We start from the raw sequence: 23,345 nt of genomic DNA on the forward strand, positions 1-23,345 counted from the left end.
GTGAGCAAGGCCTCCCGATAAGGATATATTTTCTCTTGCTTTGGAGGGTTATGGAGTTTTGTAACCTATCTTTTATGAAATGCATAATTTCATGACTTAGCAAAAAAAAATATGTGTTTTAGGTTCTTGAGTTTATTGGTTTATTCATAGAACCCAAAATTGAGTTTACTAGTTTTTAAGTATTACGTGACTTAATCACTATGTGACAGTTTTTAAGCATTACGTGATTGGTTTTAGGTATTACGTGACTAGTTTTTAAGCATTATGTAATTAGTTTTAGGTATTACGTGACTAGTTTTTAAACATTACGTGACTGATTTTTAAGCAATGCCTAAGTCACACAATGCCTTACTAACAAGTCATGCAATGCCTTATCAAAAACTAGTCACGCAATGCCTTATCAGAAACTAGTCACGTAATGCCTACTCAAAAACTAGTCATGCAATGCCTATCAACTAGTCACGCAATGCCTTATCAAAAACTAGTCACGCAATGCCTTATCAAAAATTTTGCTCTTTGCAAGCAGCAATTTTACTCAGAGAGAAAGAACAACTAAAGCATGTTTGATGGGTTTTATGGTGGTTCACGATTTTGTTGTATCTGGGATTGAGATGATTGTTAAGCATGTTTGTTAGGGATTTTGATTTTTTTTATGGGATTTTGAGTTGAAATTGTTCATGGAATATTTTGTAAAGAGGGTATATTTTGCTTTTGTATAAGGGGAGTGAGCAAGGCCTCCCGATAAGGATATATTTTCTCTTGCTTTGGAGGGTTATGGAGTTTTGTAACCTATCTTTTATGAAATGCATAATTTCATGACTTAGCAAAAAAAAATATGTGTTTTAGGTTCTTGAGTTTATTGGTTTATTCATAGAACCCAAAATTGAGTTTACTAGTTTTTAGGTATTACGTGACTTAATCACTATGTGACAGTTTTTAAGCATTACGTGATTGGTTTTAGGTATTACGTGACTAGTTTTTAAGCATTATGTAATTAGTTTTAGGTATTACGTGACTAGTTTTTAAACATTACGTGACTGATTTTTAAGCAATGCCTAAGTCACACAATGCCTTACTAACAAGTCATGCAATGCCTTATCAAAAACTAGTCACGCAATGCCTTATCAGAAACTAGTCACGTAATGCCTACTCAAAAACTAGTCATGCAATGCCTATCAACTAGTCACGCAATGCCTTATCAAAAACTAGTCACGCAATGCCTTATCAAAAATTAGTCATGCAATGCCCGAAGTCAATCACGCAATACCTTATCAAAAACTAGTCACGCAATGCCTTATCAAAAATTAGTCACGCAATTCCCAAAGTTAGTCACGTAATATCCAAAGTCAGTCACGCAATATCCAAAGTTAGTCACGTAATGCCTAAAAACTAGTCACGTAATTCTCAAAAATCACCAAAACTATTGAATTCTATTTAACAAGATCAACAACTTCAAACAATACACCATATTCCATTTAACAACATAATTAACGAATATGAATGCTCAAAATGTTCAAAAGTTTTTCTTCATATATCAAAAATCACTCTAAAATGCTTTAAAATGCTCAAAACGCTCACAGATTTTCTTCGTATATCAAAAACTACTCCAAAATGCTCAAAATGCTTAAATGTTTTTCATTCTGATAAAGAATACTCCAAAGATGAATAGTTTGGTGAGGAAAGCTCAAAAAATATGAGTCAGTTTGAGGTGTAAATCTAAACATACTTGACCTGTTAATAAGTTTCGGGTTGAGACGCGGAGCCAAATAAATAGGTCGATTTCATTAAAGGTAATTTTGTCTAAATTTTAATTCTCTTAGCTAAAAACAGTTAAAATTATAAGAAGGTCTATTATCAAAAACACGTTATGCATAAGGCCCATTTAAAAAAAGAACCCAAATAAAAAGGTGAGAGAGCATGATAATAAGAAAATTAATTATGGTGATTTTGTTGAGGAGGGGCTGAAAATTAATTATGGTGATTTTGTTGAGGAGGGGCTGAATTATGAGTGTAAAATAATCTTTTTTATTTTGACTTTTATATAAAAATAAATAAATTTTTATATGAAAAAGAAAATAAAATTTTAACTTAATAAAGTGAAACCAATTAAGGTTGTAAAGTATTTTATAATTGAGTTTGAATAGAATTTTTTTGTTTATATAATTAAGGGAAAGGGATTCGAACTCTGCTCTTTAGACAAAAGGATTATGCACCAACCAATGAACCAAATGCTCGAGTGCGAGTTTGAATAGAATTTGAGTGATAAAACTATTACTTATCACAGGTTCAGATAATAATTTTAAAATACTCATTATCTAAATTCTATTGTAAATAATAATTTTTTGTTATGAATATTTTTGTGAATATCTATTTATATTATCTATATATAGATTTGATGTAAATTAGATTAGATTAAGATTTAATCCATCTAATCTCTAAGTTTTATCTTCATCTTGTAAATTAATCTAGATAAGGGGTTATTAGCTTATAAATAGACCATTTCACTTCATTAGTATATATATACCTAAATAAGATCTTCTTACTCCCTCTAGATACTTTATTTCTCTCTAAATACTTTCTCTTATATTTCTCTTATAGTTGTTGTTTTAAGATTTATTTCATAACACGTTATCAGCACGATTCTCTGATTTCTCAAGTTTTAGAATTATTATGTTTTCATCATCTTCAAGCTTCAAAAGGATTTCAATGATTGTGTTTTGATTTCTGGTTTTAAAAAATCAAGTAAGTGACTTGATATCTCTTTAGTATTTTCAATCCCTAAAAATCAACCTTAATATGAATTTTACTATCATGTAGTATATATTTTGTCCTTTGATTGGAAAGTGAATTTGCTATTATATAGCTATTAATGAAAAACCATGAATGTCCATTCCCTGAAGTGAATGTGACAAACAAGCTACTAATAAAAATTATGAATGTTTATTTCCTGAAGTGAATGTGACAAACAAGCTACTAATAAAAAAATTATAAATTTGTCCATTCCTTAAAGTGAATGCGACATCATTTAATAATTATGATCATGGTCATGAATCTATCTATTCCCTGAAGTGAATGTCACATCATTTAATAATTATGATCATGGATATGGAAAAGGTCGTTATAATAATTTACATTATCACTATTTTAATTCTAATTATAATTTTACCACTAGTAATGGATAATAATTTTACCATCAGAATCTAAGAATAATTTTACCACCAGAAATAGATGGATAATTTTACCATCTAAATCTAAGGATAATTTTGCCACTAGAAGTGGATAGATAATTTACCACCAGAAATGGATCAATGCCATAACCTACTAAAAAATGAATAATCCACCAGAAGTGAATAACCCATCATATGTGGATCACTCACCAAAAGTGAATGTATACTTGTAACCTATCACAAGTAAATGAATACTTTCAACGCACCAAAAGTAGATAGATACCTTAACTCACTCACCCACCAAAAGTGGATAAATAATGAAAAGAATAAAAGAAATATAGAAAGCGTATTGTTGTTGATGTGGCATGAAAGATCATTGGTCACGTACCTGTTGTACGTTTTAAATTTTATCAAGCATCACTGAAAATTAAAGCATCTTGTGATAATTTTAATCATGGCCAAGTTGATATAGCATATCAAGATATTTGCCCACCCTAAAAGAGGAATTGATTACATGATTGGTAATAAAAATATCCATTATTAATTTTCTTGTCCTAAAAAAGGAATTGATCATTCAATTGGTAACAGAAATATCCAAAAATAAACTTAATAGTAATTGGTATATTTAGTATAACTATATTATGAAAATGCTTAAATATGTTTTCATTATATTTAAATGATATGTTCTTATTATGTGTTTTAATTCTATATTTAATATTCTTTTATGTTAACTTGCAAGTTTCTTATTGTATATATTTTATATTATTGAAGAAAATATAACTATTAATCTTGTTGGATCTAAGATCAATAATGTAAATATATATCTAGTAGATATTGCTACAACACACACTATATTTAAAGACAATAAATATTTTTTCTACTTGACAAAAAAAATCAATGTTAGTTCAATATCTGATAGTACAAAATTAGAGGCTCTAGAAGAGCTAATATTTTAATACCTTGAGGAATAAAGTAATAGAAGATGTATTATTTTCTAGTAAGTCTCCAAGAAGTTTATTAAGTTTTAAAGATATTCGTTTGAACAGATATCATATTGAGACAACGAATGAAAGAGACACTTAATATCTCTATATTACATCTATTATCTCAAGTAGAAAGTGTGTATTGAAAAAAAAATTGCTCGCTCTATTCTCAGAATTAAACTATACAAATATTAAAATAATTGAAACTCATAATAAACTAGAAGTTTACTAATAATTTTAATATTTGGCATGACGGGTTGGACCATCCCGATCAATAATGATGCAAAAAAAATGATTGAAAATTTATATGATCATTCATTGAAAAACCAAAAGATTTTTCAATCAAATGAATTTTATATACTACTTGCTTTGAAGGCAAGTAAATTATAAAGTTATCACCAGTTAAAGTTGGGACTGAATTCTCTACGTTTTTGAATAATATTCAAGGTTATATGTGAATTCATACATCCACCATGTGAACCATTTAGATATTTTACGGTTTTAATCGATGCATCGACTTGATGGTCATATGTGTGCTTATTATCAGCTTGCAATTTGGCATTTGTAACCATTAGTTTGCAAACACATTTTCCTAGTTCTATAATCAAGATTATTTATCTTGACAATACTGGTGGATTTACATCTTAGGCCTTTAATATTGCATATTAGTTTGAATAATTATTAAATAGCTTGTTACTTATACTTATGTACAAAATGGTCTAGCAGAATTATTTATTAAACACTTCCAACTGATTGCAAAGCTATTACTTATGAAATTCAAACTCCCAATGTCTACTTGGGGGCATGCCATTTTGGATGTAGCAGCATTTGTATGCATCAGGCTAAACGAGTTATTATAAATTCTCCTTATATAATTGGTTTATGGTCATGACCAAATATTTCTCATTTAAGAATATTTGGATGTGCGATATATGTTTCAATTGTTCCACCACAATGCACAAAGATGGGTCCTCAAAAGAGGTTATGAATATATGTTGGATACAAATCTCCATTTGTAATTAAATATTTAGAATTATCAATATGAGATTTATTCATGACAAAGTTTGTCAATTGTCATATTGATGAAACAATTTTTCCAACATTAGGGGGAGAAAAATAAGCAGCTGCAAAAGAAAATTTCTTAGAATGAATTATCATTATCTACTTTTGATCATCGTACAAATCAATATGAACTTGAAGTTCAAAAGATAATTATTTTGCAAAATATAGTAAATCAATTACTAGACGTATTTATTGACCTAAAGGGAATAACTAAATCTTATATACCAGCTGCAAATGCTCTTATTAGCATTGATGTCCCTGTAGGACAAGACACTCTAGAAGCGTAAAACCAATCGGTTCCAAAGATAAAATCATCGAAAAAGAAAAGGAGCAAATATTTAAAATGGTTAGAAAGAGGAAGTAGAAACTCTAGAAGAGAATCCTGACATAATTGATAAACATTCTAGAAGAAATTCATGTACCTGAAATCAGTTAAAATGAAGATATCTCAATCAATTATGTCATGATGAGAAAATATAGAACTAGTAAATAAATATCGACGATATTGTGTATATAATATAGAGCCCAATATTATGAAAGAAAAACAAGGATCTTGAACCTACATCTATTGAAGAATGTAAATATAAAAATGATTGGCCAATGTGGAAAGACGCAATTAAGGAGGAAATGTATTTAATTGCAAAATGTGAAGTTTTTGGACCTGTAATCCATACACCAAATGGTGTAAAACCAGTGAGATATATACATGAGTATTTGTGCAAATACAAAATGAGAAAAATGAGATTATGGGATATAAAGCACGGCTAGTCGCACATGATTTTCTCTAAAGATCTAGTATTGAAGATGAAGAGATATTCTCTGTGGTGGCTATAATTATAATTCTATATTAACTAGTTTAGCAACAAATGAGAAAATTAAAATGTGTTTAATGAGTGTAGCTACAGCCTATTTATAGGCTCATTTGATATCAATATCTATATAAAAATCCCTGAAGGATTTAAGTTGCCTGAAACACAAAATTTAAAATCCCAGGAGATTTATTCGATCAAATTAAATAAATCTTTATACAGATTAAATCAATCCGGACGCATGTGGTATAATCGTTTTAGTGAATATTTGTCAAAAAAAGGCTATAAAAATTATCCTGTATGCCTATGTGTTTTTATAAAAAGATTCGAATATGAATTTGTGATAATTGCTGTTTATATTGATGACTTGAACATTATTGAAACTTTTGAAGAGTTATTAAAAGCCATGAATTACTTAAAGAAAGAATTTGAGATGAAAGGCCTTAGAAAAACAAAGTTTTGTTTGTGTCTTCAAATTGAACACTTGACAAATGAAATTTTTACCCATCAATCTAATTATATAGTGAAAATGCTAAAACGATTTTATATGAACAAAGCACATATATTGAGTTCACCAATGGTTGTAAGATCATTAGATGTGGAAAAATACCTTTTCTGACCTTGAGGATAATGAAGAACTTCTTGGTCCTGAAGTGCCATATCTTAATGCAATTGGAGCATTAATGTATCTGGCTAACAATACATGACCTAATATATCATTTGTTGTGAATTTATTAACAAGATATAGTTCTTCTCCAACTCGAAAACATTGGAATGGAATTAAACATATATTTCAATATCTTCGAGGAACAATGGATATGGGCTTATATTATTCAAATGCATTAAAATCATATTTAATTGGTTATGTAGATGGAAGATATTTATCAGATCCACACAAAGCTCAATCCCAGACAGGTTATTTGTTCACATATGGAGGTATGGCTATTTCATGGCATTTTATAAAACAAACTACAGTTGCTACTTCTTCTAACCATGCAAAAATTTTAGCAACTCATGAGCAAGTCGTGAATGTATCTGGTTAAGATTTATAACTTAAAATATTCGAGAAATGTGTGGCATGTCGACCAAGAAGGAAATTCCAACAACGTTATATGAGGATAATACTACTCGCATAGCACAGTTAAGGAAAGATATATTAAAGGCGATAGAACAAAACACATAGTTCGTCAAAATTCTTCTTCATGATCTCCAAGAAAATGGTGAAATAAGTGTTCAACAAATTCAGCCAAGTGACAATCTAGCATATTTGTTCACTAAAGCCCTTCCTATTGCAACATTTGAAAAGTTGAAATGTATCATTTTAAATATCTCTATAATGTAGTCATCATGGGGAGTAAAATAAGCATTGTACTCTTTTCCTTCATCAAGGTTTTTCTCATTGGGTTTTTCTTGATAAGGTTAATCAGTATTTCGTAAGCGTATTTTTGAAAAGAATTATGTACTCTTTTTCCTTCACTTGAATTTTTTCCCATAAGGTTTTAACGAGGCATATTCTTAATACAATAGATATTCAAAGGGGAGTGTTATGAATATATTTGTGAATATCCATTTATGTTATCTATATCTAAATTTAATGTAAATTAGATTGGATTAAGATTTAATTCATCTAATCCCTAAGTGTTATCTTCATCTTGTAAATTCAATCTAGATAAGGGGTTATTAGCTTATAAATAGACCCTTTCACTTCATTTGTAAATACATACTTGAATAAAATCTTCTTACTTCCTCTAGATACTTTCTTTCCTTCTAAATATTTTTTCTTATATTTTTCTTATAGTTGTTGTTTTAAGATTTATTTCATAACATTTTTAATATTAATTTTTAGTTTTATCTAATTTTTTATAAATTTCTTCCAATTAATGTAACACTTATTATAATTCATTAATTGTTCTAAATATGGTTTGAAATTTTAATTTATATTTTTATAAACTAATTTTAATTTATTGATCAATTTTCATTCGTAATATACATAAAAATTAAATTTACATTTATTTTAATTAAGTATTTAATGGGTATAAATATTTGAAATATATTGTCTAAAATATTCAAATACAAATTCGAGAAGCAATTCAAAAGTTGTTTACTCTATCAAATAATAAGATTCAGATTATGATATCTGAAAAATAATAAGTAGCTTACCATTGGCGTCTGTAAAACTATCCCTAGAGAGTGACTTGATGCCCAAATCTTGCTAAGAATTACAAAGTGAAAAATAAAAGACATTTTCAAAAAACTTAAAAAACCCTTTTAAGTAGTACATGTATCTACTGGCTCAAAAATGAATTGGAAGAAGAAGAAATCAAAACCTTAGAATTTCAATAAATGGTTATATTCATATCAAGCCCAAAACAATATCATAAGATTAAGGTAAGTGGGCTCAATGTATTCAAACTATTAGTAGCTACTCCATCTAGATGATTAAACCATCAAACAGAGCTTAAAATGCAAGATCCTTATCTGACACGTGCTGGTTGCTTAAACTAGTATGATCCCCACAAGTTCAGCCATCCAATTAGGGGGTTGATAAACTTATATACTCAACTCTTTGCTGAGTAAAAGAATACATAAGTCCTACACCTTCATCAATAAATGTTACCATTTCGTTACTGTGGACGAAGCTTTCTCATCAACCACTTCTTTCTTAGGGAGGCGTCTAACGCTAGGAACATCCTTGCCCTTCTATCATCCTCCAAAAAGTCACATGCGTCTAGTAACAAATCATCATCAATGCCTGGTATGGCCTGGAGTTCCTCAATTACTCTCCTTGTTGGTGCATTCTCATTCTCTTTCTTCCTTTTTATCGAGGTAACCACAAACGCCATCTCTCGTACTGCATTGGCCATAGCATCTTCTTCACTTCTGGACCTTTTAGGTTGATGTGAAGTTCTTGGCATCTGAGATTGGTGCTTGTTTTGTTGTTCCTGTAATTTACTACCAACAATTGGAGCTGGGACTTTATCATGCACCTTTTTAGCCACCTTGATGTTAATAGTTGGCTCTGATCTTCCACCGATATCCTTCCCAGGGGTCCCATTCTCGCTACTCATATTGCATTGCAGAATTCTTGTTTCTGCAGAAGTAGATTCATTGCAGCATATGATGCACATATCATCATAACATGGCATTGATTTGTTTTTGAATCTTCTAAATTCAGGATGCTCCTGCATTTATAACTAGTAAGCTCCTTCTTGTCCAATATATTTAACCGAAAGGACATGTTGTGTCAATGAAATGCATTTTGTACCTTAACATATTTATTCCAGACACGATCATCAGCTATCACCATTTTTTGGGTTTCATCCCAGTGAAACCCTTTTTCAGTAAGCAGAGTCTTTATACTAGCATACTGGCTCCTCAAGATCTTATAACGATTTTTCAAGACAGCTCTACTATGCTGCAATCCAAATTTTGCATTAAACAATGTGATCATGCTCACCCATGCCTTTTTCTTCAAGGTACAGCCAACTTTATTCCCTTTATGCACCTGATCCAGCATGAGCTCAAGGAAGTATTGGTCCATTGTTGGTGTCCAGTCAATTTTTGTGCGATCACAACTGCTGGGAGTTTTATCATCTGCCCCTTTCTCTAGAATGGTCGAAAAATAATATTCAAAATCAATATCTATTCTAGTTATTAGTTAAGTAGAAAACATACAGCAATAGTCAGCTATCATATCACAATACCCACCTTCATTCTCAAAGTCTACATCGAAACATGAAAGACTGTATCTTCCATCAGCAACTATATGCCCACATATCACGCACAACTCTGTGTAATATGGCACAACTTTTGTTCTGTATGATTGCATATCTGGGTGGGCCTGTAAGTTTTAATGCAGGAAGCTAATAGCAATTTTAGTTCCATATGTTGTTTAAAAGATTCAAGTAAAAGTTTGTACCTTGAGATACTCATCCCATTTATTGTTATCAGCTTTTACCATCTGCACTTCTTCATCCCACTTAAATCCACTTTGATCCAGAAGAATCTTCATCTCATTATATTGCTTCCTCATTCGTTTGAATCGGTTTTTCAGAACATCAATATCATATTTAAAACCAAACTTGGAATTAAATTGTGTTATCATATCCACCCACGCCAGTTGTTTAAATGCATGATCAGTTTTGTTCCTCCTTTGCACTTGCTCCACCAAAAGCTCAACAAAAAACTGATCTTGTGGTGGCGTCCAATTGGCCCTCACATTGTCAGTGTCACTCAAAGAATCATCCTCCATTTCCTTGCCTGCAAGTTGAAAGAGTTAACAATCATAAGAAACTGAATGCATGTAGCAACAAAACATGCTTGAGATATTTAATACACGACGCATTAGTCAAACAGGTGCAATAAACAAGAGAATCATCAATGAGATAGAGAAGTCCAACATCTAAATCACTGTAAGACTTCTTTCCCCTCCCAAACCCCTTCTTCCCCCTTCTTTAGAATTCTAAAATATACCATTAAGGGGGGTAAAGAAGCCACATATTTGCTAACACAATTTAGTATTCTGTTACAACTTGGAAGCAAGAAAACAAAGATTTTAGATTTCGTTGATTTCTTATTGTTTCATGAAAAAAAGTTGCACTTTTCCAACACTACCAAATCCACAAAAGCACACACCATTTTCATAACCTTCATTATCCTCTTTACACATTGAACTATTACCACTAGCATTATTATGCAAACTATAACATGTCTTCTCCTTCTTCACCACTGTCATCATCACTACACCACCACTTTTCAGCAACCGAAGCCCCAGCGAAGGCCGCCTTAGGAAATATCTTATTATTTTATTTTATTTCATTATTTAAACTAATGACATTACAATGAAATTACAACTGTAGCTTCCCATCGAAAAGCAACGAATGGCAATGAACCAATTCCTTGGTTGATCATCAAAGTTTCTTTTTAAAAGCTAAGTAAATGATGATTAGCAAACAAATAAAATAAACAATTTTATTCTCAGTTAGAAAATTATCAAAAAAAAAAATCAATTAGCAATCTAACCACCTAACAACCCAGATAAAATTAAAATTTTTTTTTTAAAAAAAATCATTTTCCCAGAAACTGACACATTTCAGGAATTCCTGTACTTTCTCAACACCAAAACACAGAATAATATAAAGGTTTACCAACGCAGTTGAATGTAATTCTAATGCTCTATTTGATTGACGAGCAAATGCAGGAAAATCAAAGAAAATGTTTCAACGTAATCTTGATTTTTCTTTCCAAGGTTTTTAATGAACCGAAAAGGAAGAGAGAATAAGCAGACCGATAATCAAATAAATACGATAATAAAAACTAAAATGTATCTGTACGAAGAGACAAGAATTAAAATGTAAAAATTGAAAAAGAAAAGCACGCTGCGTTGAAGGATGGTAGGTTACCTCTTTGGCTTTGGGCGGTTATGGCTGCTTCGAGCCTCTTCCTGGCAAAATGGGGAATAGGGTTATCCGTGGATAAGAGAGGAAAAAGCCGTGTTTGGCTTGGTTTTTCCTTTTGGTTTTTTTTTATCCACTTGTAGAATTTTTTTTTTTAAAGGCCCCTCGTAGATTTTTTCAATTAACTTAGAATAATTAAATTAATAAATTTTTTATTTCAAGGCAAAAAATCCGCCCTTTTTTTTTTAAATAGAGATTTTATTACATTCTGACCATTCAAAAAAAATTCCTAACATATTGTACATCAACAAACTTCTAAATTCGATAAACAACAAATCATGAAACACAAAATTATTCGTTAAATGTAAACTCGTACTAAGCATGAAACCAGTTAAATTTATCTCAAACTTGTCACATTTGCAATGTGTTGTTATCAGTGCCGTCCCTGGCCCAATATATCTTTGCGTACCATATCTCAATTATTCTAGAGTGAGAAAGAGAGAGAGACACAATTCCATCTGTACTGTTAATACTAATAGATTAATAAATTTAAATTGGGTAACAATGGAAAAAAAAAACCAAGGAATTATAATAATTTACTACTTGATAATCTTAATGATGTGTATTTATGTAAAATTATTGTAGAATTGTAAGGCTTTAATCCTAAACAAGCAAGTTTTCTTTATATTTGCAAGGGAAATAATTTAATTTCCTCCCATTTGAATAATGCCATTGAACATTTCAAGTTTTCAATTATAATTGTTTTTTTGGTATATAAATTCAAGTAAATTTTTATTGTTCTATTGCGTACAATCGAGACTCTTATATTTTAAATTTTGATTAAATAGATTTTTATTATTCACGGTTAACTAATTACTTTTTAATTAAAATATTATTTATCATTTTCAAATATTAACATTAACTTGATGTAACGATGATATGGAAAGTGAATAAGGGCCGGATCATATGTTAATGAGATTTTTGAAACTTTTTACTTAATATATATATATATTTAATTATTATGAAAAATAGTATATTTATGGAGTTGTGGTCCCTCCAAAATTTTTGTAAATTTTTATTTATTATATATGTTTATACTCTCAAATAATTTTTTTATTTAATAATTTATATAAATAAAAAATAATAAAATAACTCCACAAATTCTACTCAACTGTACCTTAAATCTTAATTAAGTTTCTTCACACTTCTTTTTCTCTCTTTCTTTTTCTCTTTCACTTCTCTTTTATCTTTTATTTTTTACTTTACTATTTTTTATGTAACTCACAATTGAAATACATTTCATTCTATGAAAAAGATTTATGACATTGGATAATGACAACTCACCACTATCATGTGAAATTAAGAGGAGGTAAAGTTTTCTTTTATCTTCTCTTTTTATTTATATTATTTAACTATTTATATATTTAACTATTGTGTGAAATCTTATATATTGTATTTATATATTTATGCATTATAGTTTTATATATAGTATTTTAAATTTAAATATAAATAAATAAGAATATTAGATGTTAACTGCATTAATTTTTTTAAGAATTGATTAAAGTATGAGTAAGTTGAAAACAATTGATAAATTTTTTAAAAGAAAGTATGCAAATTGTCCAAATTATTCTCATATACTTGAGACACCAAGCCTAATAAAAATTATGAAAAAAAAGACTTCGAAACTAATTAGATGATGAGTTTCTTGTAAATAATTTAGTTATTTATATTGAAAAAGATATTATTAGTCTTTTCTTAATGAATTTGAATCTATGAAATATTGTCGAATACAACTTTCATAAAAGACTATTATTATGAAACCTTGACCTCTATAGATACGTAACTAAAAATAAATGCGATAACACGGACTAGAGGTAATTTTATCATTTTCCTTGGTGAGCTCCTAGAAGTAGGTTTTTTTATGTTATTAAGGCCTAAATAGGCCTAAAAAATAAATGAATGATGTATATAATAATAAAATAAATGATGAAAATAGAAATAATGACAATTTTCATAATACGGGTAAAATAGTCATTTTGGGTCTCAAGTCTAAAATTTTAAGTTTTTATGAACCCGAGTACCTCTAATCTATTATAGACCTTTTCTTAATGTCAAAAGAGTAAAAGTTTGAACTAAGTGGAAGAAAAAGGCAAAGTCAATTATTGAATGGCATTTTTGTAAATAAAAGGAACTTTAGTCAACTAAATGATAAATATAAAAAATTTCCAGCAGCTTATTCTTCTTCCCATCTCTTCTCTCCATTTCACGTTCTTGATCTTCTGTGGAAGCCTCCTTAAAAACCTCAATGACTTTCTCAAGTTAAACCCTAATTTTCATGCTTTTGTACACCTTTTCACAAATTCCTTTGTGCTCTTTTACTCTCCCACCTTAAAACCCTCAAAAGTCTTACCTTAACCCTTTCTCTCACTAGTTAGGTGTTTTAGAGAGAGAATGAGAGACTTTCTATAATAGCTTGAGAAATTTTGAAAAGGAATTCAATTACAAATCTACCAAGGTGAGTAATGAAATTGAGTTGATTTTTGAGTTGTTGAGAATGGCTTGTGGCTAGATTTGTAAGTGTTTTGTAGTTGAGGTTGTTTATTCATCTTTAGTGTGACTAGAATAGTGAAAATAAATAGCCACTTAATGGTAATTGGAAGCTAGTTAGGAATAAATAGTAGAACATGATTTAGAAGATAGCCTTTAGAATTTATAGTTATGTGAATTGAGTTGATTGTGATGCTATAGTGTGTGATAGGTTCCAACGAGGCCTCACACCTCCACACGGAGCATTGATCGAAGTTGGAGTCAATCCACAAGCATTAACAAAAACATGTGAGTGAACTTGTATTAAAATGTTTTGGAATAAGTGATTATATGCTTGATTGAACCACTTGAAACATTTTACTGGTTTTTCTTAAAATTTGCATGGGAACAAGCCCTTGATGAAATGTTGTATGTTGTGAATGTGTAATATAATGAATCCTTGTGCTCCCATGTAATGTTGATATATACATATATATATATGTATATATGTATGTATGTATGTATGTATGTATGTATGTATGTATACATGCATACATACATATACATATATACATATAAATATGTACATATATTCATATATATACATATGTTGTGTATTGATAGTTAATATGGTGTGATAATTATAACCGCGCATGTGCGTAATGTGGAGGTTGCACATGCTGGTGATGACAGGGTGTGGGAGTGTGAATGATGATATTGCCTGTGCGTGATGTGGGGGTGCACATGATGACTCCAGCTATGTGCGGTGTGGGAGTGCACATGAGTTGGGTGAGGCGGTGGTGGCATACGTGTGTATATATATATTTACTATATAGAGAGGTTTGGAATTAATATGTGATTGCATTGACTGTTGAAACTTGAGTATTGTCAAATGCGTTTAATTTGATTTTCGTTGCAACAAGACAGATTTTTAATGCAGCAAAACCCCCTTTAATTTCATCAACCTTGATTCTCGCTGCAGCGAGAAACTCTCGGGTGGTTCACTAAATCTGTGCTTTGAATTTTGCTGCAGTGAGAAACTCTCGGGAGGTTCAAAAATTTTCTTTGTCCGAATTTCGTTGCAGTGAAAAACCCTCTATTATGCTGTTATGCTCGTCTTCCTTCGATTCTGCTGTAGTTCTCATTTTTTCCAACTTCATGGTTGATCATGGATCCTTCAACATTAAAGGATTAAATAATCAAAGTTTGAAATGAAGGGTTTTAATGAGAATTTAAACTAAATTGCATTGTTTTTACTATAAGTGTATTATGTTTTCTAAACTTTCCTTATCGTATGTTTGTTCCCTTCTTATGTTCACTCATTGAGTTTATACTCGCCCTTTTTAACTTCAGGTTTTTCAAATCCGGAGATAGTTGGAACCTAGAGTGAGGGGTCCACATATATTCACCCTTTTGGTAAGTACCACGGCCTTCAGTAGTTGTACCTTCACCTAAGGTCACTCCGTTGAAAGTCGGGAGTCTTTTTGCTTGTGCATATGTGTACGTGATGTAAATCACTAAGATACATGTCACAAAACAATATGTGTTCATTTTGATTAATGTTGCCACTATGAGTTAGCAAATGGTTAACATCATTTTGGGTTTATGAATGCAAGTATTTGATTATCATAGCACATTACTAAAGTACTTAATAGTTAAGAATTAAGAAATGTAACTTTAGAAATATCTGATGGAATAATGAACATGTTGCATAATAGGCTTTGTCAAACCCTATTTTATAAAATAATTACGACGTCATTTACATGCTCAATAGAATGGTTACATATTTAAGAAGTTTGAGAAAATTGTTAAAAGATGATATTGCCCCTAATGGTATCATTAAGTCGATTAAGCCTTGAACTAGTTCAAATAGAAATTTTAAGGTGAAATTAAGAGTTTCATGGTCCAGGGATGACTTAAAATGGTGATTCGGAGTTCGATGATCAATTTGGAGTCAAACCGAAATTTTCACTATCTAGGGGTAAAATGATCATTTGCCACTTGGGGACAAAATGAAAATTTTTAAAAAAGATTTTTTTGACCCCATTTGACTTATTGGAGTATGATTTGAGGTTTAGAAGTGAAAAAGTTTAATTTCGGTGATTTCTGGAGTGTAGAGACAAAATCGTAATTTTTCCAACCGTAGACAAAATTTGAGATTTTGAGAGAATTTAGATCACATTTGACAAATTGGAGAATGGTATAAGAGATGAAAAATATGTCTATGGGTAATTTTTCAGTTTTTAGGGTAAAAATGTAATTTTATACTTCAGTTATTTGATTTAAAGTATGTATGAATATATTTAGCTTTTACACCATATTTTTGGCGAGTTTCGGTATTTTCGAAAAAAAAATGACGAAAATGCCCCTGTGAGCCAGAAAGTAATATTTTATTGTTTTGATTTGGAAATGACTTATGATTTTTTTGAAATGTGAGATTTAATAACTGTCGCTCACTGGGGAGATGCGGAAGCTGATGCTAAGCCTTGCGGGGTTTCAATCGCCATTCGAGGTAATGAGTGCCTATCGGGACGTCGCGGCGGTTGTCATGGGCTCGATGGGAGTTTCGGGTCGTGACAATTAAAGTGGTATCAGAGCATGATTTAAATATCAAATATTTTGATTTTAAAGCTTTGGATTTTAAAGTTTTCGGTTTTAAAGTTGTTTTAAGAAATCCACACTGACACTGCGTGGCCCCAAGTTAGGTTAAGTCAGATTAGATTGAATAGGATGAGATGAATTTGAAAGTATCTATTTTACTTATTATATGTGATAAGCACAAGAGAATATAAATGGTTATGGAAATTGTGATGTAAGCTTGAAGGGAAACCAAACGATTGAGAATGATTAGTGTAGTAACCTTAAATATAGATGAATAACATTGATCAAGTAAACTCCAATAGCTACCGTGTCGCGGTGGTAAGAACACTTCATGTATAAGACGCATGAATAAAATGAGACAAATGTGAAGTTGAATTCACGAGTTGACCTAAGGTCATTGAACTTGATTATAAGTTTTGGTAATTGGAGTTTAAAGTTTTGAAATGTATCGATATGAATGAGTTAAAGCTGAAATGATTAAAGGCGTTCCCTTCGGGGGAAGTAAAAGGTCTGGGGTTTGATACTTGGTGTATGCAGTCCTGTAGGGCCGGGAAGCCAAGGGGATCGATACAGATATAACAATACCTTAGAGTGGACCCCGAAGAGAATGCCACATAAATGGCTAAGTTACGAGTTAAGTGATCATATGTTGTGAGACATAAGTTTAAGATAGATATCCTTAAGGAAATACTCAAGAGAAGTTCTGCCGTGAATCTTGTAAAAGCAAGCACTAAGTTATGTGATTATAAAAAAGAAGCTATAAGTTGAGAGTGATATTAGTATTAATATTGAAAAGTACTTGAGGAGAATCTAGTTTTAAGTCTTGTAATTTCAAGTACAATTTGTAAATTGGTTAAGGAAGAATGATGTTATATTCGTATGAAAGAGTGGAACTTTATTAAGGAAGCGTATGGAAAAACATAAGAGAATATATTAATTTGACTTACTATAAGAGGGCAAAAGTTGAATGACCATGAGTGGCTTGTAAGTAACCTAGGAATGTATAGGTAAGTGTGCAAGGAAGCTATGATCGATAGATAAGGGTAGAACTTTAATGATGAGACAGTGTTCACTGCGTTAGACCTTGAACTATAAAATATGGATATGTATCCACCTTATGAATACTTCGATGTGATAAATTCGAAAGACTTTTCGCAATGAGAAAATATTAAAGCTTAAGGAGCAAATGGCTATACAGTCAAGTTAGACTCATGACTAACATGTCACATAAGTATGAGGATGGGATACAAAGCAATATAGAGGCATGAAAGATGATTGAGGACAAAGGGATAACTCTGAGGAATTGTGATACTGCATCGTATTCAATGATCAAATTAAGGTAGATCTTGGAAGCATAAATGAGATTATAAGGCATATACACATATGTGGGGTTGATATTGTGATCAACTAAAATGAAGAATGATTTTTAGTGAATTAAGATTCAAACTTAATATATGATGAGTGATGTAGGTAGTACAATGATAAGAAATTTTATCAGAAATTGAACTATATGAACATAAAAGACTCTCGAAAATAGTTAAGGAGATAATGTCAAGGAAATGTGATCTATAGTAAGGTTAAGCTGTACGAGATGGATTAATATGATTAAGAAGATTGATATTGTATACTTGTGAGATAAACAGGAAGTATGTGGAAATAATTGAAGAAATTACCCCACATTTTCTTTAAGTTTGATAAGAGAAATTTTGATGACAAAATTTTTTTTTAAGGGGGGTAGTGTTGTCAAACCCTGTTTTATAAAATAATTACGACGTCATTTACATGCTCAATAGAATGGTTACATATTTAGGAAGTTTAAGAAAATCGTTAAAAGACGATATTGCCCCTAATGGTATCATTAAGTCGATTAAGCCTTGAACTAGTTCAAATAGAAATTTTAAGGTGAAATTAAGAGTTTCATGATCCAGGGATGACTTAAAATGGTGATTCGGAGTTCGAGGATCAATTTGGAGTCAAACCAAAATTTTCACTATCCAAGAGCAAAATAGTCATTTGCAACTTGGGGACAAAATGAAAATTTTTAAAAAAGATTTTTTTGGCCCCATTTGACTTATTGGAGTATGATTTGAGATTTAGAAGTGAAAAAGTTTAATTCCGGTGATTTCTAGAGTGTAGAGGCAAAATCGTAATTTTTTCAACCGCAGACAAAATTTGAGATTTTGAGAGAATTTAGATCACATTTGACAAATTGAAGAATGGTATGAGTATAAGAGATGAAAAATATGTCTATGGGCAATTTTTCAGTTTTTTGGGTAAAAATGTAATTTTATACTTCAGTTATTTAATTTAAAGTATGTATGAACATATTTATCTTTTACACCATGTTTTTGGTGGGTTTCGGTATTTTTGAAGAAAAATGATGAAAATGCCCCTGTGAGTCAAAAAATAATAATATTTTATTATTTTGATTTGAAAACGATTTATGATTTTCTTGAAATGTGAGATTTAATAACTGTCGCTCACTGGGGAGATGCGAAAACTGATGCTAAGCCTTGCGAGGTTTCGATCGGCATTCAGGGTAATGAGTGCCTATCGAGACATCACGACGGTTGTCACGGGCCTGATGGGAGTTCCGGGTCGTGATAGGCTTGCTTGGGTTTAGTGGGTTGTGCCTATTGGGCCCTTGCACTAGTTATGGCCCGAAAATTGGGTTGTGACAATTATAGATCTTTCTTTTCTTGTTACTTTTAATTTACATTTTATATAAAAGTGTTTATTTTATAAATTTTTTTATTTTGTTATTTTTATTTTTTTTTAAATTCAACATATTAATTTTAAAAATTTTTAGTCTTTATTCCTTTTCATCTTTGACTCTCCCAACAGAAGTTAGCTAGCTCTGTCTCTGAAAGTGAGAATGTCACATGGTTATGTGTTCATGTTACGTTATCATCATTATAATATATCAAAGTTCTATGATGTAAAATGACAAATAATTGACCAATAACAATTAATCAATCATTAATTATAAAAATTTATCTTATTCAAAATAAAAATATTAAGATTTAACTGAATGTAATAAAAAAATTTAAAAAATTTAAGGTTTTATTAAATATTATATCTTATTTTTTTTCTTTTGTGTTATTTGACTGGTTGGATAATTCAAAAGGGAAAAGCCAAGCGATGGCTTGAAAAATGGAACCCAATTGTGGAGAAAGAAGAAGGATGCACAGTGTTTCATAAATGAAAATACCAACCAAAGCTTTGTTTTCAAACTTTAATACAGCAGCCAACCAACCGAACCTATTTAAGAGCTATCTCTTTCCAACTCAATTTTAGAAAAATATGTAAATTAGAATTAATAGACTATTAATTTCGAATTCAAGATGCTATTGTTGGGATAAGTGGAGCCGCATGTTGAGCCAACCCTCCCTTCTTTCCCTCCTAACCTAACATCTACCAAGGGAAAATGGACGGACTCAACTCCCTTTTTATCTCCAATTTACCCTTTAAGAATTCATTCATCAATAAAATCATCTTCATTGTTTTCAATTAGTAGTAAAAAATCATGGTTGTCGGTTTTAATGTGCAAAGGGTAGACGTGTAATTGCGCAAGTATAAATTATTGATTTTTAAAATAAAATCATTTTAAATTTAATTACAATCACAAAAATTGTCAAATATTAATAAAATTATAATCTTATTTTAATCAACATGATAAATTAGTTAAATCTGTTGTTTTTTTTACTTCTTAAAGGTTGTACTAAATATAACAAAATATTATTGTGCAGTGATACTTAAATGCAAAGTCAGAAGAATTTAATGTATTTGACATTTAAAGTTAAACCCATTAAACATTTAGATAACTTTTTGTATGAGAAAAATAAAAGCACATTCCTTGTAATGTGTCCAATTAAATTACATTATAGTATTTATTTTGTAACAAACTATTATAATGTAAGATTACAATGTAATTACATTACAACCCATAGATGTAATGTGATTATAACTAAAAACTAATGCAATCAAATTACATTGCACTATACAATGTTATTAAAAGTATAATCACATTATGCCTTTTTTATTCTTATCTATTAAGATTTGATGAAAATGCAATTATCCTTTAAAAAATGTAATGGTGTTAATTGTCAAGTTAATTTTGAATGAAAAGATAAGTTTATCCTTTTGATATTTATTTCTTCATATCCTTTTTTTTCCTTTGTTTTTTAACTCTCTTTTTTTTTCTTAAGAATTTTTGTTTTTTAGTTAAAAAATTATGAAATTTAATTAGTTATAAATTAGCTTGATATATTTAAGTTGTTTGAAACGCATCTTTAATTCCTATCAAATGAAATTATAATTAATTCTTTTATTAAATATAATAAATTATGTATAATTTAATTAGAAAAGATTTGATGAAAATACAATTATCCTTTTAAAAATGTAGTGGTGTTAATGTCAAGTTAATTTTGAATGAAAAGATAAGTTTATCCTTTTGATATTTATTTCTTCATATCCATTTTTTCCTTTGTTTTTTATCTCTCTTTTTTTTCCTCAGAATTTTTGTTTTTTAGTTACAAAATTATTACATTTAATTAGTTATAAATTAGCTTGATATATTTAAGTAGTTTGAAAAACATCTTTAATTTCTATCAAATGAAATTTTAATTAAGCTAAATTATAATTAAATTTTTTATTAAATATAATAAATTATATATAATTTAACTAAAAAGGTAATTATCACCCACGAAGTTTTATTGAAAATAAACTTCCATTTTTTAATTTGATAAGCATTTTATCTCTCCTGATAAAGTAACTGATATTAGGAGTCAAATACTAATATATTTGTTTAAAGTTTGCTTTAAATACTAAGAATACCATCATTTTGTTTATTTTTCCTTTTCCCCTCCTGTTTTTCATTTCTATCTTTTAATTTAATCAATTTCTTTAATACTAAACTTTTTTCCGAATTAATAGTAATTAGATTATTTTAACTAAAGATAATTTACTACATTTTTTTCAAAGTTAATATATAACTGAATTAAAAACAAGTTTAAAATATTTAATATGTAATTGAATTAGAATATAACTTAATTAAAATTAAATTTGATAGAATCAAATATGATTTTAAACTTAATTAAATCTCACAATTAATTCAATTTCATAATTTTGTAGTTAAAAATGTCTTGGATTAAAAAGAGGAAAAGAGAAAAAAAATAATTAACAAAGGGTATGGGAGGTAAGTGCATCTTTTACCAATCCCAGTGGGTATTATTCAAGATTTATGTTCAATTGAGGAGATCTAATATATATGAAATTAAATATACTTACAATTAAACTCAAATTGGAATAAAAATACATTTTTATGTAAAGATAACATATTACAATTGTTATATAAGTGTAAGACAGAATTTTTTTTTTCTATCTCCTTCAAAATTAACAATTTTTTTTCCAAAATATTTTTAAATAATATTTCTTTGAATACACCAAATTATTTTATCATACCAAAAATCCAAATAGTAAATAAATACCCTATCACAATCACCAACTACATGTTGAGATGAGCCCTACAGTTAATTGAGATTGGTTAAGACTTGATTTAGATGAAGTTAGACTTAAATTAGGAGTGTTATGATTTAAGTTAAACTTAAATCATATACTAGCTTTTTAACTTTTAAAAACTTAATTAAAATAGTTTAATTAAGTATAAGGCCAATATTATAATTAATTATAATATTAAAGCCTTAATTGCAAACAAATAAAGTAAACTAAATAAAATTTTAATTTACAATGATTTAATTAAAAAAGTTTAATTAAGTGTTAGGTCAATATTATAAGAGATCATAATATTGAGGCCTTATTTGTAATTTAAAAAGTTAATTAACTTAGATATAAATATCACTTTTCAGTTATTCCTTAAAATATGAGCGAAACATACGAGTTATGTTTTTCAGTAGTTTGAAAACTAATAAGAAAGCCTAATCGCACACTTTTTTGAGTGACTTGAAAAATAGTTTTATAACTTTGTAATTTGGCTAAGAGGAGAGTAATTGTGTGGAAAGGACAATCACACTGTTTTTTGTGAAGGTTCAACTGCAACTGTTGAAGGTTGAGCATTTGAATGGCTCAAATTCTTTGTTCCCTTTGTGATATTCATAGGTTGGATGAGGAAGAGCTATCATGGTGATACCTCTATTACTTGGTAAAGGTAATGTTATTTTTTTGATTACTTCTTTTTTAGTTTTATTTGTATTAAAACCACTAAAGTGATCTATAGATGATGACATGATATGGCACATTTAAATTTTTATTTTTCACTACGTATGATAATTGTTACCTTTATATTTCATACCATTTAGTGTTATCAAAATTATAAAAAAAATAATTATAATTACTTAAGCTTTGAAAGAAGAAAGTGGTCTGACCTTGGAAAGCCCTGGTCAAGGGACAGCATGATCCCAATGGACTTCTTGTTATTTACTTGTGGTCTTAAATTTTTATTTCATAATAGAAATATCTTTTTGACCGAAAAGAAAAGTGTGAACGGTGGACCATTACCTATTCTATGGCTTCATAGGATCGGCGCCTAAGACTAACCATATCCATATGGTCCAATATAGACCTTTTTTTTTTGAATAGTGGTCCAATATAGACCTTATAGAAATTATTAATTAAGACAAGAATAGTCTATTATTATAAATGTAAATTTCAATCAAATAATATGCCAAATTCATAAATACGGTAAGAAAATTCATACACCCATATTACAATTCACATTATAATTATATATTATTTTTTAAAAGTATTTTAAGTAGTTATTTATTTATTTATTTATAAAGGATA

General features: G+C 29.5%; 1 protein-coding gene and 1 long non-coding RNA gene across 3 annotated transcripts; one reads left to right on the forward strand and one right to left on the reverse strand.

Moving 5' to 3' along the window:
* Nucleotides 1–8,325: 8,325 nt before the first annotated feature.
* On the reverse strand, nt 8,326–11,535 carry LOC18598445 (L10-interacting MYB domain-containing protein-like). Of its 2 annotated transcripts, none has more exons than XM_018122473.2 (5): nt 11,424–11,535; nt 9,941–10,281; nt 9,730–9,862; nt 9,287–9,627; nt 8,326–9,203 (listed from the first exon to the last, which is right to left on the reverse strand). In XM_018122473.2, exons 2-5 carry the CDS (start codon nt 10,271–10,273, stop codon nt 8,646–8,648), a joined length of 1,365 nt encoding a protein of 454 aa, XP_017977962.2. In that variant the 5' UTR covers nt 10,274–10,281; nt 11,424–11,535; the 3' UTR covers nt 8,326–8,645. The 2 variants fall into 2 exon arrangements, with proteins under 2 accessions (XP_017977962.2, XP_088662210.1); XM_088806084.1 differs by lacking the exon at nt 11,424–11,535 and adding an exon at nt 11,169–11,312.
* A 2,291-nt stretch (nt 11,536–13,826) lies between these two features.
* Nucleotides 13,827–15,078, forward strand: LOC148762429 (uncharacterized). Its single transcript, XR_016026236.1, has 3 exons — nt 13,827–13,932; nt 14,176–14,252; nt 14,977–15,078. It is a non-coding gene; the product is annotated as an uncharacterized LOC148762429 (long non-coding RNA).
* The last annotated feature ends 8,267 nt before the right edge of the window (nt 15,079–23,345 follow it).

Source organism: Theobroma cacao, chromosome 5, assembly GCF_053813885.1.
Source record: "Theobroma cacao isolate CCN51 chromosome 5, ASM5381388v1, whole genome shotgun sequence".
NCBI lineage: Eukaryota > Viridiplantae > Streptophyta > Magnoliopsida > Malvales > Malvaceae > Theobroma > Theobroma cacao.

What these genes read in the sequence shown, in the direction of transcription:
- LOC18598445 (XM_018122473.2), bottom strand. Translation starts at nt 10,273, where the DNA reads ATGGAGGATGATTCTTTGAGTGACACTGACAATGTGAGGGCCAATTGG. An exon ending in AATGGGATGAGTATCTCAAG is followed by an intron (nt 9,863 to 9,940) that starts GTACAAACTTTT and finishes TAAAACTTACAG; the next exon opens with GCCCACCCAGATATGCAATC. An exon ending in TGTAGACTTTGAGAATGAAG is followed by an intron (nt 9,628 to 9,729) that starts GTGGGTATTGTG and finishes CGACCATTCTAG; the next exon opens with AGAAAGGGGCAGATGATAAA.